The sequence below is a fragment of the Ornithorhynchus anatinus genome, chromosome 5, assembly GCF_004115215.2.
Source record: "Ornithorhynchus anatinus isolate Pmale09 chromosome 5, mOrnAna1.pri.v4, whole genome shotgun sequence".
Classification (NCBI taxonomy): domain Eukaryota; kingdom Metazoa; phylum Chordata; class Mammalia; order Monotremata; family Ornithorhynchidae; genus Ornithorhynchus; species Ornithorhynchus anatinus.
In genome coordinates, this window is record NC_041732.1 from 56,554,461 (window position 1) to 56,577,717 (window position 23,257).

At 55.8% G+C, this 23,257-nt stretch overlaps 1 protein-coding gene across 3 annotated transcripts in view; it reads right to left on the reverse strand.

Moving 5' to 3' along the window:
- ACAP3 (ArfGAP with coiled-coil, ankyrin repeat and PH domains 3) overlaps positions 1-23,257 on the reverse strand; it is a 56,458-nt gene that overhangs the window by 14,963 nt on the left and 18,238 nt on the right. For all 3 annotated transcript variants that reach the window (XM_029065927.2, XM_029065926.2, XM_029065925.2), the window contains exons 5-16: positions 22,350-22,408; positions 16,391-16,574; positions 14,126-14,170; positions 12,744-12,839; positions 12,152-12,226; positions 11,907-11,918; positions 2,649-2,761; positions 2,343-2,394; positions 2,133-2,233; positions 1,918-2,029; positions 882-1,090; positions 30-99 (exon numbers count right to left, since the gene is read on the reverse strand). In XM_029065927.2, coding sequence (XP_028921760.1) covers positions 30-99; positions 882-1,090; positions 1,918-2,029; positions 2,133-2,233; positions 2,343-2,394; positions 2,649-2,761; positions 11,907-11,918; positions 12,152-12,226; positions 12,744-12,839; positions 14,126-14,170; positions 16,391-16,574; positions 22,350-22,408 — 1,128 coding nt within the window. The remainder of the gene's footprint in view (positions 1-29; positions 100-881; positions 1,091-1,917; positions 2,030-2,132; positions 2,234-2,342; positions 2,395-2,648; positions 2,762-11,906; positions 11,919-12,151; positions 12,227-12,743; positions 12,840-14,125; positions 14,171-16,390; positions 16,575-22,349; positions 22,409-23,257) is intronic.

The window sequence follows — 23,257 nt, forward strand, 5'->3', positions numbered from 1 at the left end:
AAAGATGGACGGACAGGGGAGAGCCTCACCTTCAGCAATTCAGGCTCCCAGGAATCCAGAGTCAGAGACCGAACTTTGGAGCAGTGGACGCCCAAACTCCTGCAGGACACAGGGAGGTGAGTTGTGAGGTCAGGGGCCCGGTCCATCCAACTGCCCGTCAGGCTGCTCCGAGAGCAGACACGACTGGCGAGGAGGTGGCACGGGGCGAGGTCCAGGAGGACCAGCCAACACCGTCCAGATCTTCATCTCCCTGCCATCCCATCGGCTCTTCAGAGCCCCACCCCAAAGACGCCGGAGCAGTCAACGTAGGGAAGAACCCCCATCCAAGGATGCCCAAGCAGTCGATCTAGGGAAGAACCCCCTCATCCCCCAATCCAAGGATGCTGAGCAGTCAACGTGGGGCAGGATCACCCCCATTCCAAGGATTCCTGAGCAGCTGATGTGGGGCAGGAGCACCTTCCATCAAGGATGCCCAAGCAGTTGATGTGGGGCGGGAGCACCCCCCGTCCAAGGATGCCCAAGCAATTGACGTGGGGCAGGTCCCCCACCTCCAAGGACACCCGAGCAGTCGACGTGGGGCATGATCACCCCCATCCAAGGATGCCCGAGCAGTGGATGAGGGACAGCACGCCAGTCACCCCATCCGAGGATGCCTGAGCGATCGGCCACTCCCCATTCAAAGATGTCCAAGCGGTCAACGTGGGGCAGAATCCCACTCCCTTCTTGTGGGGGTGCCCGAGAAGTTGATGTATTGCAGGAACCCCCTTCCCCAATCTGAAGGAGCGCGAGCAGTCAACGAGGGGTAGGACCCCCTTCCCCCATCCGAGGACTCCCGAGGAGTCAACGGGGGCAAGCTCCCCCACCCCCCAGCCCCTACCCACCTGTGGATGCCCGAGCATTCGATGCAGAGGAGGACGCCCAGGTTGATGCTGGCCCAGCGGGGGTCGGCTTGCCCGCAGTCGCAGCACTGGCCGTTGCCCGCGATGCCCTGCACCCGCTGCAGGATGGTCTCCCCCTTCCCCACACGTTCCCTTGCATCCGAGGCCGAGTCGATGCTGCTCGTGGACGGGGAGGCCGTGCGGTCCAGCCTCTGCGGGGAGGTGGGAGTGGGGAGGGAGGAGGAGAGGAGCATGGGTGAGCCCCCTCCCCCTCATCCCAATGCAATGGGCGGAGTGAGGGGGTGTGGGTGAGCCCTCCTCCCCCACACACATAGAGTAATGGGCGGGGTGAGGGGGTGTGGATGAACTCCCCCCCAACACACACACAAATACAGGAATGGGTGGAGTGAGGGGGCCTGAGTGATTCTCAAACACACACACTCACACATCCCAATGGATGGATTGAGGGGGAGGGAGTGAACCCCCTCGGCCCCCCCCACCCAGCAATGGGTGAAGTGAGGGGAAGTGGGTGAACCCCCCCGCCCATACACACACACACACACACACTAATGGGCAAGTGAGGGGGAGTGGGTGAACCCCCCCACCCACTCATACACACTCACCCAGCAGTGGGGGGAGTGAGGGGGCTCGGGTGAGACACACACAGACACACCCATGTGTGCGCAAAAACAGAGAGAGCAATGGGCGGAGTGAGGATGGGTGTCCCGTCGGCCGGCCCGGTCAGCGGAGGTCGTGGGGCTCGGGGTTCCCCCAGCCTGGTTCAGGGGCTCCGGCCGGGTCCGGACTATTGGATCCCAGCGCGTCTGGTGCGTTCCTGGACGGCGCCACCGGATGGAGGCACCCGCCGGGCCTATTGGACCTGTGACCCCTTCAGGGGACAAGTCGTCCGACCTGGATGGTGCCGCCCACCCTCCCGGACATCTGGGGGGCGGGGGGAGAGTGCTCCCCCTTCCGCCGGGATACACCAAGGAATTTAAATCCCCTGGAATTGAGCCCCACTCCCATTTCTCGCACTGACCTCGAGGTAGGAGCTGTCGGGGCTCTCGCGATAGGCGGAGGCGATGCTCGCCTGCACGGCCTGGACCCAGGCCTGGCGCAGCTTCTCCGAGTCCGCCTGCAGCATGCAGCTCCTGGGAGGGATTGGAGCCCTTCGTGCCCGGGGCCCGGCCCGGCCCCCCACCCCCGGCTCTGCCCCAGCCCCATTCCTCCCCAGCCTCCGGGCCTCCCCCTTACTTGGTGGGCGAGACGACCTCAAAGCAGAACCGCCGTTCGATGTCCTCGCAGGGTTTGACGGAGCAGAGTCGCAGGTCCTCCACCACCACCGTCAGCACGTCCTGGGGACAGCTGTCTTCTGACCATCTGTCCATCCACCCGCTGACTGCCCTCCACGGGCCTCCCACCCCACTGACCACCCCCCGAAGTCCACTCTCCGCTCTCCCTCACCTTGAGCTTCTTCTGGTAGACCAACTGGCTGTTCTGAATCGAGAACCATCGCCTAGAGGGGAAGGGGGCGTCAGAACCCCAAAGCGCAGGCACCCAGCTCCCACCCCACAGACACATAGGTCAGGACTTGGAGATCCTCTTGTCCTTCTCTGGAAGAACACGGCTCTCCATAGTCTCCCTCCAGCCCGGGGTGCCCCCAAAGTCTCTTTCTGCAGGGCCAATCACCGGCTCTGGAAAAGGAGGCCACCTTCGGCCTTCCCCTCTCTGGGCTGGTGCGGATCAGTTTCCCCGGCCCCAGCCCCTCACCGGTTCCAAGTTTTGAAGGCATTACTGGCCCTCTTGAAGAGGTAACCTTCCATGACCACGCCATTCGGTGCATCCACGTTGAACTCGGCCTTCGTGTCCTCGTAGGCGAAGTCCTGGGGAGAAGACGCCGGTCAGACGCACGGACACACACACGCTTTCATTCATAATAATTACGATAGCACCTACTATGTGCCAGGCACTGTACTAAGTGCTGGGGTGGACACAGGCAAATCAGGTTGGGCACAGTCTCTGTCCCATATAGGGCTCACTGTCTTAATCCTCATTTTACAGATGAGGCAACTGAGGCCCAGAGAAGTGAAGTGACTTGCCCAAGGTGGCGAAGCCAGGATTAGGATCCATGACCTTCTGCCTCCCAGGCCTGTGCTCTATCCACTACACTGTGCTGCTTCTCATATTCATTCATTCAGTCGTATTTATTGAGTGTCCACTATGTGCACAGCACTGTACTTAGCACTTGGGAGAGTGCAATAAAACAATAAACAGACACATTCCCTTCCCACAATGAGCTTACACACACACATACTCCGCCGCCTTCAATGGCGGACCTCTGCGAGCGGGAGGGCCACGGGGTCTGCTTCGGGGGAAGCAGACTTCCCGATCCCCGACCTCGTGTAGCCAGCGGCCCTCCCCACCAATCCTAGGGGAGATTGCGGGCTCTCAGCTGGTGTTGTGACCTCCAGGGCTGGCCTGGGGATGCATAACCAGTCAGGTAGGCGGGGGATGAGAGGGGGACTGTTGCCTGGACGCATGGGGATGGAAGGAGGAACCAGGTTGCCGGGGCTGTGGAGAAGAGACTCCCAGCAGCCTCTGGCGAAGAGGTTAGGAGAAAGAGCCACTGCTGAGGATCTGGACCGGGAAAAAGAGCCACTCGGACCCCTGGGAAGGGGGGCCTGGTCCCTAAAGGAAGTCAGCCAATAGAGCCTGCACAGCATACACTCACGGGCACAACACGCCTGCACACACAGAGTCGCACACACATTCCTCTCTGGGCACAACCCTGCACGTACCCGGCTCGCAACCTCCCCACATCGAAGAAGTAGAGCCCACAGAAGGCGGGAGATGGAGTCGGTTAATCCCTGGGAGGCCACTTCCCCCTTGGGAAGACTGTTCAGTCAAGGGTCTCAGCCTGAGGGGGCTGGTGGTTTTCCCTGACCCTTAAGCCGTAACCTCCTCGAGGACAGGGATCGTTCTTTTTGCCTCGACTGTAGAGCGCTCAATAAATACTACCGATTGGCTGAAAACCCCAGAACAAGCGTACGTGGTTGGTTAGATTGGGCTTTGCCTGGCAGCGTCTCCTGGAACAGAAACCCCCCGGGGGACGGACAGTCGGGCAGACAGACACCCTGACATCCCGTACAAGATCTGGAGATGGAACGGTGGTAGCTAGATGGAGCGGGGTAGGGTGGGAGGGTGCAAAGGGAACTGAGGAGTCTGGCCTCGGAAAAAGAGGCCATTGACCTATCAAGCTGCACTCCCCGCCTTCTTCCTGGCCCCATTCCTGAGGATTTGCCCTTCAGAAGCAAGTTAAACCTCCTCTGCACCATTTTTAACTTCACCAACTCCCAAGCATCCTATTCCAAGCACAACCTGCTAATCTATCTCTTCCCCCACACAACCCCTGCCTGCAAAACTAATCTCGGGATCTCCAAAAAGAGACATCCAAGCTTTAGAATTCTAGACCCCCTCCTTATATTCTAAGCCAACATGCCTCATGTGGACTCCCTACCCAATTTCTCCTCTCTTGATGTCCAAACCTACCAATTTCATCTCCCTCACAGAGAAGCAGTGTGGCTCAATGGAAAGAGCACGGGTTGGGGACTCAGAGGTCATGGGTTCAAATCCCAGCTCCGCCGCTTGTCAGCTGTGTGACTCTGGGCAAGTCACTTCACTTCTCTGTGCCTCAGTTCCCTCAACTGTAAAATGGGGATGAAGACTGTGAGCCCCACATGGGGATAACCTGATGACCTTGTATCCTCATGGGACAACCTCATTACCCTGTATTCTCCCCAGCGCTTAGAACAGAGCTCTGCACATAGTAAGCGCTTAACAAATGCCATCGTTATTATTATTATGTCCCACTGTCTCTCATCCCCAATCCCCAGCCCCAGATCCCCTCCGGTGGATCCTTCCTCCTCTTCTATGCTTGTTCCACAGAGGGCCTTTGGTGGAAACCTGGACACCAGGCCAATTTTGATCACTTGAAACTCATCCTCACCTGCCATAACTCTTCCCTTTCCAGCTCAGCAACTCAACCTCCCCGACTGACTTTCACGCCCTTTGCCCCACCAAATATTCCACGCTTTCAATTCATTCATTCAATGGTATTCATTGAGTGTCTACCATGTGCAGAGCCCTGTACTAAGTGCTTGGGAGAGTGCAATACGACGATAAACAGACACATTGCCTGCCACTCCTGTAGCACCCGCTACTCCCACCTTCCCACTTTTTCACCCCTGAGGAACTTGCCAACTACTTTGCTGACTAAATCAGTTGTGATTTACTGAGTGCTTACTGTGTGCAGAGCACTGTACTAAGCGTTTGGGAAAGTATAACAGAGTTGGAAGACACGCTCCCTGCTCATAAGGAGCTAGGCCTTCCCAGAGTAAGCCCCACTTTTCCTCATCTCCCACTCCCTTCTGCATCACCCTGACTTGTTCCCTTTGCTCTTCCCCTCCGCCCAGCCCCGCAGCACTTATGTACGTATCTGGAATTTATTTATTTGCACTGATATCTGTCTCCACTCATCCAGACTGTAAACTCCCTGCAGGCAGGGAATGTGTCCATTTATTCTTGCATCATACTCTCCCAAGTGCTTAGTACACAGTAAGCGCTCAATAAATATGATTGAATGAATGAAGTCTAGTCCAAATCAAAACCTACAGGAGTGAACTCGCAAAAATCTCTCCCATCCCTATATCCACTCTCTTAGCCTTCTCAGTAGTCTCTCAAGATAAGTTCTCCCACCTACTTTCAAAACCTTCCTCCTCCACCTGTTCTCTGATCCCATCCCTTCTCACCTCCTAAGAACACTTACACCTACTCTTCTTCCTCTCCTTTCCTCTTCTCCCACTCCCTTCTGCGTCACCCTGACTCGCTCTCTTTATTCATCTCCCTTCCCAGTCCCACGGCACTTATGTACAGATCTGTAATTTATTTATTCATATTAATACCTATGTAGAGCTGTCCTGGAGGCAGGAAGAGATGAGAGATTATAGAGAAGAAGAGAGGTCAGGGCTAGTGAGGTAGATTTGGGAGTCTTTATTCATCTCTCTCTAGACTGTAAGCTAGTTGTGGGCAAGGAACGTGTCTGTTTATCGTTGCAATATCCCCCCCAAGCGCTTAGTAAAATGCCCTGCACACAGTAACAGTTCAATAAATACGATTGATTCCCTGACCACAATCTTCAACTGCTCACTCTAATGGTTCCTTGCCCTCTACTTTCAAACACACCCATGCTCTCCTATCCTAAAAAAAAAAGAGAGAGAAAAAACCAAAAGCTATAACAAAACAAAAAACCTCTAGGGACCCCACTGCACTATCCAGCTATCACCCAATCTCCCTCCAACCATTCCTTTCCAAACTCTTCAAATGAGTTGCTTGCACCACTCTGCCTCCACTTCCTCTTCCCCAGCTCCCTCCTGGATCTCCTCCAATCTGATTTCCATCCTTTCACTCCACCGAGACCACTCTTTCCAAACTCACCAATGCCCACTCTCACAAATTCTATCCCATCCGTGTCATCCCTGACCTCTCAGTGGCCTGCAACACTGTGGGTCACACCTGTCTCCTGGTAAAACTAACAAACTTTAGTTTTTCCAGTTCAGTTCACTCCCGGTCCTCCTCTTACCTCTCTGGCCCATCCTTCTCAGTCTCTTTCACCATCTCTTCTTCTGCCTCCTACTTCCTAACTGTGGGTGGCCCTCAAGGTTCTATTTTGGGCCCCCTTCTCTTCTCAATCTACACTCGCTTCCTTGGGGAGCTCATCTGCTCCCATGTCTTCAACTCCCATCTCTATGAGAAAGACTCCCAAATTTACCTCACTAGCCCTGACCTCTCTCCTTTCTAATCTCACATCTCCTCCTGCCTCTAGGGCATCTCTACATAGATTTCTCACTGGCACCTCAAGTCCAACATGTCCAAAAATTAACTCCTCATCTTCTCTACCAAATTCTCTCCTCCACCTAATTTTCATATAACAGGCAATAGTCATGCAGCATGACCTAGTGGAAACAGCATGGGGCTGGGAGCCACAGGATTTGGATTCTAATCCTGGTTCTGCCGCTTGTCTGCTGTATGGCCTGGGCAGGTCACTTAATTTCTCTATGCCTCAGTTAGTTCATCTGTAAAATGGGGATTATGACTCTCTGCTCCAAGCGGGACAAGGGCTGTGTCCAAACTGACATGGACAAGGACATCGGTTGTGCCTAACTGGATCTACCCCAGCACTTAATACTTAATAAACATTTAACAGATACCATTAAAAACAAACAAAAAAACCTATCGCCATCCTGTCTGTCAAGCCCGAAACCTTGGCGTTATAACGATAATGATGGTATTTGTTAAATGCTTACTATGTGCCAGGCACTGTACTGAGCACTTTGACCCCTTTCTCTCTTTCTTCAGTCTCCTGCCAAATTGTGTCCATTCTTCCTCCATGGCATTTCTAGAATCTGTTTCTTCCTCTCCATCCAAAGGAGATAATAATAATCATTTTGCTGTTTGTTAAATACTTACTCTATGTCACACACTGTGCTAAGCACTGGGATAATACAGTACAATCAGTTCACAGTCCCTAGTCCACACAGGCCAAAGAGGGGGAGAACAGGTATTTCTTCCACATTTTACAGATAAGAAAACTGAGGCCCAGAGAAGTGAGGTGATTTGCCCAAAGTTACTCAGTGATGTCTCTGCCTCCGGCCTATCTCTTCTTCAACCCAGACTTCACTCCATTGCCCAGATCATTTTTCGAAAACACCATTCTGCAACCTATTTCCCTACTCTTCAAAAACCACCGATCATTGCCCATTCCTCCTTGCATCCACCAGAAATTCTCGACCACCGGCTGCGAGATATTCAATCAGCTCCCTCTCTTTCAATAACCACACTCTTCTTTCCGCACACCCCAGCTCAAACACTTCTTTCCTCTCACGCCAGTCTACTTCTCGTTCTCATCTCTTCTGCCATCGACCTTACGCTCAAGCATTTTTCAAGCTGGAAGTCTCTCCTCCTTCATATCTGGCATGTAATAATTTTGGTGTTTGCTAAGCACTTACTATGTGCCAGGCACTGTACTAAGCGCTGAGGGAGATGATACAAGATCCTTCAAGGGGCTCACGGTCTAAGTTGGAGCATATCCCTGCTCTCTCCATCTCCAAAGCCCTACTGAAGTCACATTTCCTAATCTTTCATTTTCTCACCCCTATATCTCCCTCGGCTGACCTTTCAGCGCTCAAACATCTCTTGAGCACTTGGGAACTCACAGCCACTAGTACAGCTGATGATTCTATTCCCCCTAACTAGAATTTATTTCAGCATCTCTCCCCCTCCCTAGTCTATAAGTTCCTTGAATCAGCCAATCATATTTACTGAGTGCTTTCTGTGTGCAGAGCACTATACTAAGCACTTGGGAGAGTACAATATAACAATAAACAGACACATTCCCTGCCCACAACAAGCTTACAGTCTAGAGGGGGGAGACAGACCAAAATTTGTCCTCTATTTCCATTGTGTGGATCCCAAGCACTCGGTACAGTGCTCTGCAGTCAGCAGGGGTTCAAGAACACGGCCTAGTGGGTAGAGCACGGGTTGGGAGTCAGAAGGACCTGGGTTCTAATTCCGGCTCTGTCGCTTGTCTGCTGTGTGACCTTGGGCGAGTCACTTAATTCCCTGGGCCTCAGTTAACTCATCTGTAAAATAGGATTAAGACTGTGAGCCCTAGGTTGGTCAGGGACTGTGCGATTAGCTTGTACCTACCCCGGTGCTTAAAACGGCGCTTGACACATAGTAAGCGCTTAACAAATCCATTATCATCATTATTAAATACTGCTGATCGTCTGACCAAACCACAGCACATGAGGAGGGGACGGGGCCACCCTGGACACAGTGCTGGCACACCGGGGAGACTTCTATCCATTTCCTTCGCCCCCTCCCCCCCGCCCCTCTCCTTGCCAGAAGTGACCACCCATGATGTGCCCAAAATAATCTCTAAAATAGCATCAGATTGGGTTCCCCGAGGCAGCGGGCTGCATCCCCACCAATCCCCAGGGCTCCCGGCCGGTCTGCCTTGCTGGTGGCGCCCCCTACTGGCTTGGCCTGATCCCGGGGCTTTTGTCCAACCTGGGACTTCTGGGCGGGCGACTGACCAACCCATCCCTCGTCCCCGGGCCCGGTTTGACCTCCTCCAGTCAATAAGCTCTTCCTTGGGGTGAACCCCGGCTTCCTGGAACCTCTGGGAGGAGTGAGGGGCTGCCGCCCCTGTGCCTCCCTGGGGCAAATCCCCCCCCCCCACCAAGGGACGCCTGGAGGAAACCTTGGGTCATCCTGAGTCCTTGGGTCATCACCCCCGACTCGGCACTTCCCCCTTTACTGCCCCTCCTGAATTCCTCTCCCTTCCTCCTCCAAATTTGCCACCGGGGGTTGGGGGGGATAATGGGGCTAAGGGTCCCCAAGTAGCCAGGCGGTCCCCCAGGAAGCCCGTGTCCCACTCCCACCCGCCCAGGACCTGAAATGTTTCAGAGGGAAGAGGGGGCGGGGAGGGGGAGGAAGAAGAGGAGAAAGAAAGGGGGAGGAAGAAGGGGGTGAAGGAGCAGGGGGATGGGGAAGGAGGGGGAGAGGAAGAAAGGGAGGAGAAGGAAGAAGGGAGGGGGGAAGGGGGAAGAAAGGGGAGGGAGAGAAGGGAGACGACAGAGGGAGGGCAAGGGGGAGGGAGATGGAGGGAAAAGGGAGAAAAAGAAAGAGGGGGGTCCCCTCCCCCAGGCTCTTTCCCTCTCCCTCTGCTGCCAAGCAGTCTGGCAAGGACGGGGGGGACCCGCTTCAAACACTCCCCCTCCCCAGCACATGGCTGTGCCCGTCCCACAGAGAGGAGGGGGCGTCTCTGCAGGGCCCCGGGCCTCACCAAGCGGCCCGGACTCTCTGCGGAGCGCTCGGCCCAGGGGGTGGGGATACGGAGGGGGATGGGAGGACACGGCCGGGCCCGGGGGAGGACGGAAGGATGGAGGCGAGACCCCGCAAGATGCACCCCTGCCTGCCAAGGCCAAGCAGTTCCGCCCGCCAGGATGCTGCGCGTCTCCCCCTCCCCTCCACCTGCCCGCCCCCACCCCCTAATTCACAAGCTCGTTAGCATACAGCTGTTGGGGCTGGGCGGCTGGAAGAGGGGGATGGGAAGGGGGGAGGGGGGCTAGTGTACGGATCTTCGGGCCTCTCACTTTCCTGGGCCACCGGGAGACACAGATGTTTTAGAGGGGTCGGAAGCTATTTTCCGGCGGAGGGGTGGGGAGTCGAGGGGCCAGGGGTCAGGCAGATGTTCTACTGAGGGGGGGGCGGAGGAGGGGGGCAGGGTGAAGGGGGCCGTGACCCCTCCTGCCCCCTCCCCCTCCTCCGGCAGAGCCGAACGACCAGGCCAGGGCTGGGGGGTGAGTGGGGGGAGGGCAGACCGGGCTGTCAGCCCCTTTCCGTTCATTCGATCGTACTTATTTAGCGCTGACTGTGTACTAAGCGCCCGGGACAGTACGACGCAGCAGTAAAGAGACACCTTCCCCGGCCGCGACGAGCTCTCCCCGGGCCCAACGACCCCAGGCGCCGCCTCCGGCACCCAGGGCCTCGGCGCCAAAGCCACCAACTCCACCTTCGCACAGAAGGCCTGGTGGCAAGGGCGCGGGCTTGGGAGCCCCGGGGACGTGGGTTCTAATCCCGGCTCCGCCACTTGCCTGCTGTGTGACCTTGGGCAAGCCCCTTCACTTCTCTGGGCCTCAGTGACCTCATCCGGAAAATGGGGACGAAGACCGCGAGCCCCACTTGGGAGGACCTGATCGCACCGTACCTACGCCGGGGCTTGGAAGGGTGCTCGGCACATAGTAAGAGCTTAACAAGTACCGTCATTATTATTATTATTATTATTATTATTATTAAGACGAGATCCTCGGGGGCCTCCCGGGGGCCCCTGCACGTGCAATCGCTTGCCCACCCTGGTGCCCTCACCCGCTCGCCTGCCGGTGTCGGCCCCTGCTGGAAGAGGACGACGGGGCCCCCTCCCCTTCCCGCCTCCCCCGTCGTGCCTCCCCCTCGGCTTCCCCGGCCCGACCGTGCCATCCGCGGCGAAGGCGCCCCCCACCCCCGAGCTCCCACCCGCCACGCCGGCGGGCATGGTGCCCGGCCGGCCGCGGGGGCCGAGGCCCCGCCTGCGGCTCGGACCGGGATTCCGCCCCCGGGGAGGAGAAAGAAGAGGGACGGGGAGGGAGGGGGGAAGGGGAAGAGGAAGGAGAGGCGAGGGAAGGGGGAAGGGGGAGCAGGAGGGGAGGGGGAGCAGGAGGGGAGGGGGACGTGTCCGTGGTGCTGAAGGGCCTTCCGTTCCAGAGGACGAACGGCAGAGCCGTGCGGAACCGGCCCGAGCCAAGTCATCGTTATGATTATGGCATTTGTTAAGCGCTTACTGCGTGCCCAGCACCCTTCTAGGCGCTGGGGTGGATACAGCGTCATCAGGCCGTCCCACGTGGGGCTCACAGTTTGAATCCCCATTTTACAGATGAGCTGAGGCCCAGAGAAGGGACTTGCCCGAGGTCACACGGCAGACAGGTGGCAGAGCCGGGATTACAACCCACGTCCTCTGACTCCCAAGGCCGGGCTCTTGCCACTGAGCCACGCTGCCCGACTGCTTCTCGAGTGGGGGGGGGGGGGAGCTCCCTCGCACCTGTCCCTTCCCCTCAATCCGTTCCTCTCGCGTCCCCCCGGTCCCGGCGGTCCCACACCCCCCGACCCCGCCGCGGACGGAGGGGCCTCGGCCCGCCCGCGGATCGGGCCCCGCCCCGGGATGGGGAGGACCTCCAGCCGGCTCTGGGGTGACTCCGCACGAGGCCTGTTCCCCTGATTCGGTCATTCATTCGATCGCATTTACTGAGCGCTTGCTACGTGCGGTGCGCCGTACTAAGCGCTTGGAATGGACAATCCGGCAACGGATAATGACCTTTTCCCCTCGGAGAGCCCCTCCCCCACCGGCCCCCGGACCCGGGGGGCCTCACTCACCTGCAGGAGAGTCTGGGGGTGACGGCGAGCGGCGGTCGGAGGGAGGAAGAAGAGGGCGCAGAGTGAGAATCCAGTCTCCACGGCACGGCCTCCAGGCCTCCCCGTCCCCCATTTCCACACCGGCGCGCCGCGAGGGGGGCGGGAGGAGGTGGAAGAGCATCACGGGGGCCCGGACAAGGGGGAGAGGGATAGAGGTGCGAAAGACGCGAAGACCCGCCCCCCCCCCGCGCCCCCTCAAGACCCACCCTCTGCTGGATCAGGGCGTGTTTGTGTTCCAACTCCCGCTTCTCCACCGCTGAGTCTATCACCAACTGATCCAGCTGTGGGACAGGAAGGTACCACCAGAGAGCCCTGGCTCACGGTCTCCGCACCAAAATACAAGTCCCTCCCTTCTCTCCCCCTCCCCACCGGAGAGCTACCCTGCGGCTCACGGGCTCCGGGAGGAGACTCCCGGTCCGGCCCAGCCCAATCCACGGCCATGGGCAGGCCTCTGCCGGCAGGCCGGTGCCCGCAGTTATCGCAGCATCCCCGGAGCCAAGGCAGCGGGGAGCCAATCCGAGCGGAGCGGGTGAAACAGGAAACGCACGTCGGAGGGGTGAGATGACAGCCCCGCCGCAGACTTTCGAGCCACAGCTTCCTTCGTCTCCCCCTCCTTCCTCCCCCCACCCCACGCTTTCGGTAGTCGGGGGGGAGGGGGGGAAGAAAATGGGGGCGGGGGGCGATGGACAAGGAGACGGGCAAGGCGGAGGTGGTCGAAGAGGAGGGAGGGAAGGGCAGGGGATGGGGAAGGGGCCCCAGGGCAGGGCCGGGAAAACGCCCCCTCCCCACCCCCCTCACCTCGGCCGCCAGCTTCTTCATATAGGGCTCCAGCTCGTGCAGGAGGCTGAAGCCCTGCCGGAAGAAGGTGAACTGCGCGTGCATGAAGGACAGCATCTGGGGAGCAGAGAGGGGGGCGGGGGGTGCCGGGTCAGGGCCGGGTCAGGGCCCTGTCGGGGCGCGTGGGAGGGAGGGAAGCAGAAAGGTCTAGCGGGGAGGCAGCAGAGTGGAGCGGGACCAGGCTTAAGGCGGGGTGGAGCCAAGTGGGCCCCTTCCCCGTCCCCCGGGTACCGGAACCCGGCCCTTGGCAAAGCGCTCGGGTTAAGGCTTTGCTGAAGGACTCGCAGGCACCACGACAGCAGGTGGCCACACTCACAAATATATGCACACGTACATGCACGCACACACGCGCACACACACACACATCTTAACACATGCCCCCATCCCCATCCAACTGCACATACTCATACATACTTCCCTTAACATACATGCTCACACATGTATAATGACATGCCCACACCCCTGAGCATGCATACTCACACATGTACACTCTCCTCAACACATGTACACATCCCCCTGACCATACCTGCACGTGTCCCCGAACATTCATGCGATGTATTTATTAAGTGCTTACTGTGTACAGAGCGCTATACTAAGCTCTTGGGAAAGTAGAATACAGCAATAAAGAATGACAATCCCTGCCCACAGTGAGCTCACAGTCTGGAGTGGGCGGGGTGGAGAAAGACATCGATACAAATAAACAGACATCAATATAAACAAATGAAAGGACAGATCCGAACACAAGTGCTGTGGGGCAGGGAAGGGGGGGAAGAGCAAAGGGAGCAAGTCAGGGCGACGGAGAAAGGAGGGGAAGATGAGGAAAAGTGGGGCTTAGTCTGGGAAGGCTCCTTGGAGGAGATGTGCTGCCTTCAGGAAGACTTTGAGGGTGGGGAGAGCAATTGTCTGGCGGATTTGAGGAGGGGGGGCGATCCAGGCTAGAGATAGGAAGTGGGCCAGGGATCGGCGGTAAGACAGGTGAGATCGAGGCACAGCGAGAAGGTGAGCGCAAAGGGGGAAAGTCTGTGGGCTGGGTTGTAGAAGAAGAGAAGCGAGGTGAAGTAGGAGGGGGTAAGGTGATTAAGGTGCTTTAAAGCCAACGTTGAGGAACTTTGATACGGAGGTGGATAGGCAAGCACTGGAGATTTTTGAGAAGGGGGGGGGGGCGACATGTCCCGAACGTTTCTGTAGAAAGACGATCCGGGCAGCGGAGTGAAGTATGGCCTGCAGTGGGGAGGGGCAGGGGGCTGGGATGTCAGTAAGGAGGCTGATGCGGTAATCTAAGCGGGATAGGAGGGGTGGGCACAGGAGGAGGAGGAGGCAGAGGGGGAGCGGGCTTCTCTTACCGCGTCTAATATCTCGAACTTCTTCTTGGCCTGGAGGACGTTGATCTGCAGAGGGAGGAGAGGACAGGCGTCAGCTCCCGGCAGGGGCAGGGATTGTCTCTATTGTTGAACTGTACATACCAAGCGCTTGGTACAGTGCTTTGCACATAGTAAGTGCTCAATAAATACTATTGAATGAATGAATGAATGAATGAATGGTACCAGCTCCTCTCCACCAACAGGGGGCGCTCCCCTGCTTCTGGAATAATAATAATAATAATAAATAATAATAATAATAATAATGCTATTTGTTAAGCACTTACTATGTGCCAAGCACTGTTCTAAGCGCTGGCACTGTTCTGTGTACCCCTTCCCCTTTCTCTACGCCGAATCAGCACCCCAACCTGTGCCCGTGGGATCCCACGATGGATGGCGAGGAGGGGGCATGAAGGGGAGGGGCCCCACAGCACTTATGCTTATACTCTGCCGTCTCCTCTATCTGTAATTCATTGTATTGTCTGTCTCCCTCACTCGATCGTAAGTTCTTAGGGGACGGGACCGTTTCTACCAACTCACATTGTACTCTCCCAAACGTTTAGTACAGTATTCAGCACACAGTAAATGCTCAATAAATACCATTGATCGGTTGAGTGAATGCTTGATTGATAGGAGGGTGAATGGATGGGAGGAAGGGGATGGAAGGGAGGTGGGGGAATCAGTCAATCAATGGTATCGAGTGCTTACTATGTGCAGAACACTGTATTGAGCACTGGAGAGAGCACAAAATAAGAGAATTAGCAGACACGTTCCCTGCCCACAGTGAGTTTATAGTCTAGAGGGATCGAAAGGCGGAATGGGATGGATGGTAGGATCGGGAAGAGATATGAGAGGGGGATGGATGGCAGTTGGGGGAGAAATGGATGGGAGGAAGGGGGATGAGTGGGAGGATATTTTGTTTCTGTTTTAAAGGAAATTTAGACTTGTCTCTGCCTCCCTCCAACCCTGTCCCAGCCCAGTCGACTTGGCAGGACCAACCCCATTCATTCAGAGGTCGTGGGTTCGAATCCCAGCTCTGCCATTTGTCAGTTGCGTGACTTTGGGCAAGTCACTTAACTTCTCTGTGCCTCAGGTACCTCGTCTGTAAAACGGGGACTAAGATTGTGAGCCCCAAGTGAGACGAGCTGATCACCTTGTACCTACCCCAGCACTTAGAACAGTGCTTGGCACATAGTAAGCGCTTATCAAATACCATCATTATTATTAATTCATTCAATCGTATTTATTGCACGCTTACTGTGTGCAAAGCACTGTACTGAGTAAATGGGAGAGTACACGATAGCAATAAACAGACACAGTCACTGCCCACAGTGAGCTTACAGTCTAGAAGGGGAGACAAGGCACTAATTTAGATAAAGTCAGCACACCTCGAGGGACTAAAAAACCTCAGGCTGGGTGTTAAAGGCTCAGGCTGAGAAGCAGGAACACTGTGGGTTGAAATGGAAAACGATACGCTTGTTCCCGCAGGCCCCACTCCAGTCACCAGGATGCATCATCCCAACTGGGACGGAGCCGGGCGAGCAGACTGGCAAATGTCAGTCTACAAACTTAGCCCAGCACACTTCACTCATCTAACACCAACCTACTCACTGTACCTTGATCTCGTCTATTTCAACATCGACCCTTCACCCACGTCCTGCCTCTGGCCCAGAACGCCCTCCCACTTCGTATCTGACAGACGATCACCCTCCCCACTTACGAAGCCTTATTAAAAGGACATCTCGAAGAAGCCTCTCCAACTGAGCCCTCGTTTCTTCTCCTCCCTTCTGCATCACCTTTGCATTTAGATTTTCACCCTTTATTGATCCCTCCCTCAGACGCACCGCATTTATATACATAGCTGTAATTTGTTTTTGTTAATATTTGTCTCACCCTCTAAACTGCAAGTGCCTTGTGGGCAAGGAACATGTCTCCCAACTCCACTGTACTGTACCCTACCAAACACTTAGTACAGTGCTCAGCCTTCAGTAAGCACTCGATAAATCGATGACAATGGCGACGATGTGTCCGACCCAATTTGCTTGTATCCACCCCAGTGCTTAGTATGGTCCCTGGTACATAGTAAGCGCTTAACAGATACCACAGTTATTATTACGATGATGTTAGGAGAGGGGCTGGTAGATCGGCTGACTGTACGGCAGGTATTGGGCCAAGGCCCCACCGTTAACCATCCGTGACTCCCTAGGGATACAGGGGCCGAAGCCCCCAGGCCCTTCCCCGGCGGCTCACCTGCAGCACATAGTCCAGCGCCAGATGGCGGAAGCATTTCCTTGTGATGGTCAGCGTGCCCGTGGCCTCCTCCACCTCATGGGGCTTGTGGCGTGGGGCCTGGGCGTTCTTCACCAGCGAGATCTCCATGTCTTCACGTACCTTGTCAAACTGCTTCTTGGTCTCCTTGAACTTCCGGACGTCACTGCAGTGGGGGAGGGAGGGGACAGAGTTGAGGGATGCCAACAGTCAGGGTTGAAAGGGTCGGGGGGGTGGGTCTTGCCAGGGTCTGCCCGCTAACACCGGTGTATTGTACTCTCCCAAGTGCTTAGTACAGTGATCTGCACGTAGTAAGCGCTCAATACCACTGATTGACTGATTGACTGACAGCCTGCCAGGCCGGGCCCCAAGACACCAGGGGTGAATCTTCACTCTCTTTGAAGCGCCACATCCCAAAGTCTGGGCTTCAGGTTTCCAGTGTGTAAAATGGAATCGTTCCTGCCCCTGCTCCCTCCCTCATCCTGCGGACTAAGGGGAGCCCAGGAGAAGATGTGCCTTGGGGAGTGAGAGAAGAGGGCGAGGGAGGAGGGAGGGATCAGCACGATATAAATGCCCCAATGCCCCCATCTGGCATAGACGGGCTCCAAAAAGTGCCTGCTGACCTCCCCATACCTCTCTCCCCCCTCCCACCCCCTCTTGACCTCCAGCCTTCTGCCAAAATGGTGCTCTGGCCCCAAGGTGAGCTAGTGGACTCTCTCCTGGTGGACTCTCTTTCTCTGTCTCTCTCTCGTTCTGTCTTTCTGTCTCTTTCTCTCTCTCCTCCCCCCGAAAAGCATTCTTAACCTCCTCCAGCGCTAAGGTCTGCCGTTTCTCAATGAACCAACAACCCCCAGCCCCCAAACCTGCCGTCTCTCTTCTTCCAACCTATTCTCGTCACCATCTGGCTCCAGCCCAGATCTGGCTGGGGGGAGAGAGAGAAAGAGAGAGAGAGTTTGTGTGTGTGTCCCCTCCCCCAACTAGCTGCCTCCAGCTGTCTCAGTGACCTCATTGCTGCAGCCCCAGGAAGAGTGAATGAAGCAGCCTCGCCCCCAGCCCCTCCCTACGGGCAGTGGAGTAGGGAAGGGGGAGGGGGCTCGGCTCACAGGCGGGGCAGCTCAGGGTTCAGAAGAGCCCGGCAGACCGAGGAAGGAGGGCGGAGGGGCAGGGAGAGGAGACCGGAGAATACTGTGATCCTGCTAATAATAATAATAATGTTGGCATTTGTTAAGCGCTTACTATGTACAGAGCACTGCTCTAAAGCTCTGGGGGGGTACAAGGTGATCAGGTTGTCCCAAGTGGGGCTCACAGTCTTAATCCCCATTTTACAGATGAGGTAGCTGAGGCACAGAGAAGTGGAGTGACTTGCCCACAGTCACGCAGCTAAGTGCTTGCCCCCCACCGTCCATTCACTCCCTATCCCCCCACCCACTTATGCCTGCAGAGGAGACTGGATCCTCCCTGGTATCCCGGCCTCCAGTCCCTACCCAAATCATTATTCTCAATCGTCATTCATACACCTCCTGCGGCAGGACACTCCTCTGCACAAATAGCAGAAACTCCCAACCACTGGTTTTCCATCAGTGGTCTTTACTAAGCGCTTACTGTGTGCAGAGCACTGTACTAAGCATTTGGGAGAGGACAATATAAGAGTTGGTAGACACGTTCCCTGCCCACAGCAAACTTACAGTCTAAAGTTTTATGACATTCAGTCGACTCTGTCCTTGCCCACTCTCTTCTCCCACCTCACTCCAGCTCACACTCTTCGCTCCCTCCAAATCAACCTTCTCGATTTGCCTTGTCCCTGTCTCTCCTGCCACTGACCACTTGCCGACACTTTTTCCCCTGCCCAGAATTCCCTCCCGCTTCATATTTGACAGACCACAGCTCTCCCCATCCTCAAAGCCCTTCCGAAATGACATCTCCTCCAAGAAGCCTTCCCCTCTTGATTTCTACTCTCCCCAACTTACATTCCCCCATTTTCACTGCAACATTCCTGCACCCCTTGAGCACTCGTAAACTCACAACCTGCCTCAGTCGGTCAGTTGCATTTACTGAGTGCTTACTATGTGCGGAGCACCGTACTAAGCACTTGGGAGAATATAACATACCAGTATAACAGACCAGGTGAGTTAAAGTCTAGAGGGGGAAACAGGCATTAATGAGGTGCCTCAGGTACCTCGTCTGTAAAATGGGGACTAAGACTGTGAGCCCCAAGTGGGACAGCCTGATAACCTTGTACCTGCCCCAGCAATTTATGACTAGGCCTAGTGGTTTTGAGCCCGGACCTAGGAGTCAGAAAAACCTGGGTTCTAATCCCAGCTCCATCACTTGTCTGCTGTGTGATAATAATAATAATAATAATGTTGGTATGTGTTAAGCGCTTACTATGTGCAGAGCACTGTTCTAAGCGCTGGGGTATATTTACAGGGTAATCAGGTTGTCCCACGTGAGGCTCACAGTCTTAATCCCCACTTTACAGATGAGGTAACTGAGGCCCAGAGAAGTGAAGTGACTTGCCCACAGTCACACAGCTGACAAGTGGCGGAGCCAGAATTCGAACCCATGACCTCTGACTCCCAAGCCCGGGGTCTTTCCACTGAGCCACGCTGCTTCTCTGTGTGATCTTGGGCAAGTCATTTCACTCCTCTATGCCTCAATTCTCTCATCTAGAAAATGGGGATTAAGATCGCGAGTCCCATGTGGGACAGGGACTCTGTCCAACCTGATTTGCTTGTATCTACTTCAGCACTTAGTACAGTGTCTGATACATAGTACGCGCTTTATAAATACCATTTATGGCACTTCCTGCCAGTCCAGCCTCCCCTGGGAGTCCTGATCCCCTGTCTACAGCACTTCTTGTGAGAAGCAGCATGGCCCGAAAGAAAGAGAGAGGATCTGGGAGTCAGAGGACTTGGATTCTAATCCCAGCTCTGCTGCCTGTTTGCTAGGTGACCTTGGGCAAGTCACATAACTTCTCTGTGCCTGTTACCTCATCTGCAAAATGGGGATTCAATACCTGATCTCCCTCCTACTTAATAGCAATGAACAATTATGGTACTTGTTAAGTGCTTACTATGTGCCAACCACTGTTCTAAGCCCTGGGGCAGATACAAGTTAAACAGGTTGGACACAGTCCCTTTCCCACACGGGGCTCACACTCTTAATCTCCACTTTTTGCAGATGAGGTAACTGAGGCACAGAGAAGTTAAGTGACTTGCCCAAAGCCAAGCAGCAGACGTGGTGGAGCCATGATTAGAACCCATGACCTTCTGACTCCCAGGCCTGTGCTCTATCCACTAAGGCACGCTATGAGCCCCAGGGGCCATGGATTGTGTCCAACCTGATTATTTTGACTCTACCCCAGCACTTAGTACAGTGCTTGGCACATAGTAAGCGCTTAAAATTCATTGCAATTATTATTATTCTTGGCAGTCCAGGCTCTTTCCTGTCTGTCCAGCCCCTGCTAGGGAGGTCCGACCCCCACTCTCTGACACTTCCTGCCAATCCAGCCTCTCACGAGGGATTCTGACTCCCAGCCTATGACACTTCCTGCCAATCCAGCCTTTTCAGGTACACCCAGACACTCATGCACATGCACGCGTGTACACACACACACACATACACGTGCCCCTAAGGGTTGAGAGGTGATGGTAGGCGTGCATTTCCCAGGTGTCCAACAGTGGGGCAGTGGTTGCTGGCCTCTCGGTTCTAGCTGTGGGAATGATGGGGGCCGGTGCCCCCCGCATTTCAACCGTCAGAGATGAACCTACAGTTCCTTCACAGCTGTCGGGGCTGAATACCCAGCCTTGCTCACCCCAGGTCTCCAACCGGATCCGAGGATGTCCAAGCAGCTGAAAAGACCCACATTTAGTGTCTCTCTGCCCCATTCCCTCTCTGGGCATCCTGCCCCACCCGCCATGCCCAACCCCGCTTCAGGCTGGTTCTTCCGCCCATTAAGGCTCCACCTCTTCTCACCCCCGTACTCCTAATCAAAGGGGGCACCTCTTCATACACAATCATCATCTGACCCGCACCAACACACCCAATCGTGGCCCGGAGCGCCCTCCCCTTTCACATCTGGCTGACCACAGCTCTTCCCATCTTTAAAGCCCTTCTGAAATCACATCTCCTCCTAGAGGACTTCCCAGACTCTCATTGCTCCATCCTATTTTCCTCCATGTCCTCCCCTAGACTTTCCCCTAACTGAAGAAACACCCCTAATCCCATCTCACAGTCCCATAACCTTGGCATTACCCTCGACTCATCTCTCGTTCAACCTACATATTCAGGTTATCAACAACTCTGATGGGTTCTACCTTCATGACATCTCTAGAATCTGCCCCATCCTCTCCACCCAAACCGCCATCCCAAGTATTCATCATAATCCTGCCTTGACTACTGCGTCGGCCTCCTTGCTGACCGCCCTGCTGACCTCCCCTCTCCAGTCCATACCTAAGCAGCACGGTGCAGTGGTTAGAGCTCGGACCTGGGAGTCAGAAGGACGAGAATTCTAATCTCAGCTCCACCCCTTGTCTCCTGTGTGACCTTGGGCAAGTCACTCACCTTCTCTGTGCCACAGTTCCCTCATCTATAAAATGGGGATTGAGACAGCGAGCCCTACGTGAGGCAGGGACTGTGTCCAATTCTATTTGCTTGTATCCACCCCAGTGCTTAGTACAGAGCAGCATGGCTTAGTAGAAAGAGCACAGGCTTGAGAGTCAGAAGACGTCAGTTCTAATCCCGCCTCTGCCACTTGTCTGCTGTGTGACCATGGGCAAGTCACTTCACTTCTCTTTCCCTCAGTTACCTCAGATGTAAAATGGGGACTAAAAGTGTGAGCCCCATGTGAGACAACCCTGTATCTACTCCAGAGCTTAGAACGGAGCTTGGCACATAGTAAGCACTTAACAAATCCCATAATTACTATAATTATTATTATTATTATTACAGTGCCTGGCACATAGTAAGCGCTTAACAAGTACCACAATTATTATTATTATATCAACTGCTCTGAGAGTGCAGGGATGATGTCTACTAAATAGACCTATTGTACTTTCCCAAGTGCTTCGCACGATGCTGTGCAGAGAGTACTCACTCAATAAATACGGCTGATCGACTGATTGATCGATTGCTGCCCAGAGCTGGCAGAGAAGCCTGGGGTGCGATCGACTGTGCCGGTCATTAACTGCCTCCAGGACCACAGCCTGGGTGTTGGTGGAGGGATGAGTGAGGGAGGATCCTGGGTCCAATCCTTGTCCCTTCCTCTCAAGCACTGGCACGGGCAGGGCCATGCAACTGTTGGGACATTAATAGCTGATGGGCTTCCAGGGCCCTGCTAGCTGGCACTGTGGCTGGGGAGTGAATGCTCAGAAACGTGCCCCACAGAGGCTCCCTGGCAGGGTGGTGGGCTGCTGGCGGTGAGAACCACCCCACCCCAACACACACACAATTCCCCTCCTCTTCCAACCCACCCCCTGGGGGAGGGGAAGTCTCAGAGCTCATCTCTAGACTGTAAGTTCGTTGTGGGCGGGAATGTGTCCGATTATTGTTGCACTGTACTCTACCAAGCACTCAGGACAGTTCTCTGAACTCAGTAAGTGCTCAAGAAATATGAATGAATGAAAGTCCAGCACTGACCCCGGTCTGGCCAGCCCGGCCTGGCCATAAGCAGATTAACTCTGGGCTCGGGGAGGAGAAAATGACAGGGGCTGAGGGCGGGGGAAGGGTTGGGGGGGTGTCGTTCTCAATTGGCTGTCTGCCCGGTGACGGGCTCCCCTCCAGCCATTCCCCATGTCCCCACGCACCGTCCAAGGCTCCAGCTCATAGCCGCTGGCCGGTAACAGTCGGCTGGCCGGTGGGGTCAGGGCGGGACCGGAGCCCGGGGCCCGGGCCAGGTGAGGGAAGGGAGGAGGGGAGCCGAGTGGTGGACGTCCGTACTCACTCTTTCACAAAGTTGTGCAGCTGCTGCCGGACCGATCTCTGAGCCTGGTCGAAGAGGATCTAGAAGGGGCGGGAAGGGGTTGGGGCCAGGGAATGGAACAGTGAGTGGGAAGAGGGGATCCAGGCGTGGCATGACCCCAAACCCACAGGGCGTGTTCACTCCCCTCCCCGGCCCTGGTCACCGCCCGCAGCCCAGTCCCCCGCCCTCGGCCCCCACCAGCACCAGGTAGGGATTTCTCCTCCCCGCACCGATCCCGGAGGCCGGCTAAGGGTGTCGGAGAGGAGCAAGCAAGAGGTGGCGTCTCGTTTGACCTCCCCCTGCCCTGTTCCCACCTCTCCCTGGGACAGCACCAGGGCAGTCCAAGGGTCAGTCTCCTGGCTGCAGCCAGTCCTCCCCCAGTGCTGCGGGAAAGGAGGCTAGAGGCCGTCCAGTGGGCTCAGGCCACCCACGGCCAATAGTGCGGACATCCTCCCTGGCCCTTCTTTCCGAGGATAGGCCTCGGTTTCCCTATTTGCTGGGGTGGGGGGAGAGGGATCTCATCCATCTCTCGGGGGACAGGGGAGGCAGGATTCGCTCTGGGATACTGGCTGGAAAAGCGAGGATCAGAAAGGGTAAGGGACCACTGCCCCCCGCCCCCACGATCATACAACATGCTGGGCTGAGAACTCAGGCGACCTGATTCCGGACCAGAGTCCTTGGGTCTCCTCCGCCCCACAGACAGAGTCCACCCACCCCCCCACCCCAGCCGGACCTGGGGCAGACAGAGCAGAGGTTCCCTGCATGGTACACACAGGGGCTGGAAGTTAATAAACGGCGGCCGCAGGCCGCCTGCCCAGACCACCCAGCTTCACGGCCGCTGGCCAACGCCCCTCGGATTTTATCCCTAGGGCTTCTAATCCCTGAGGGGA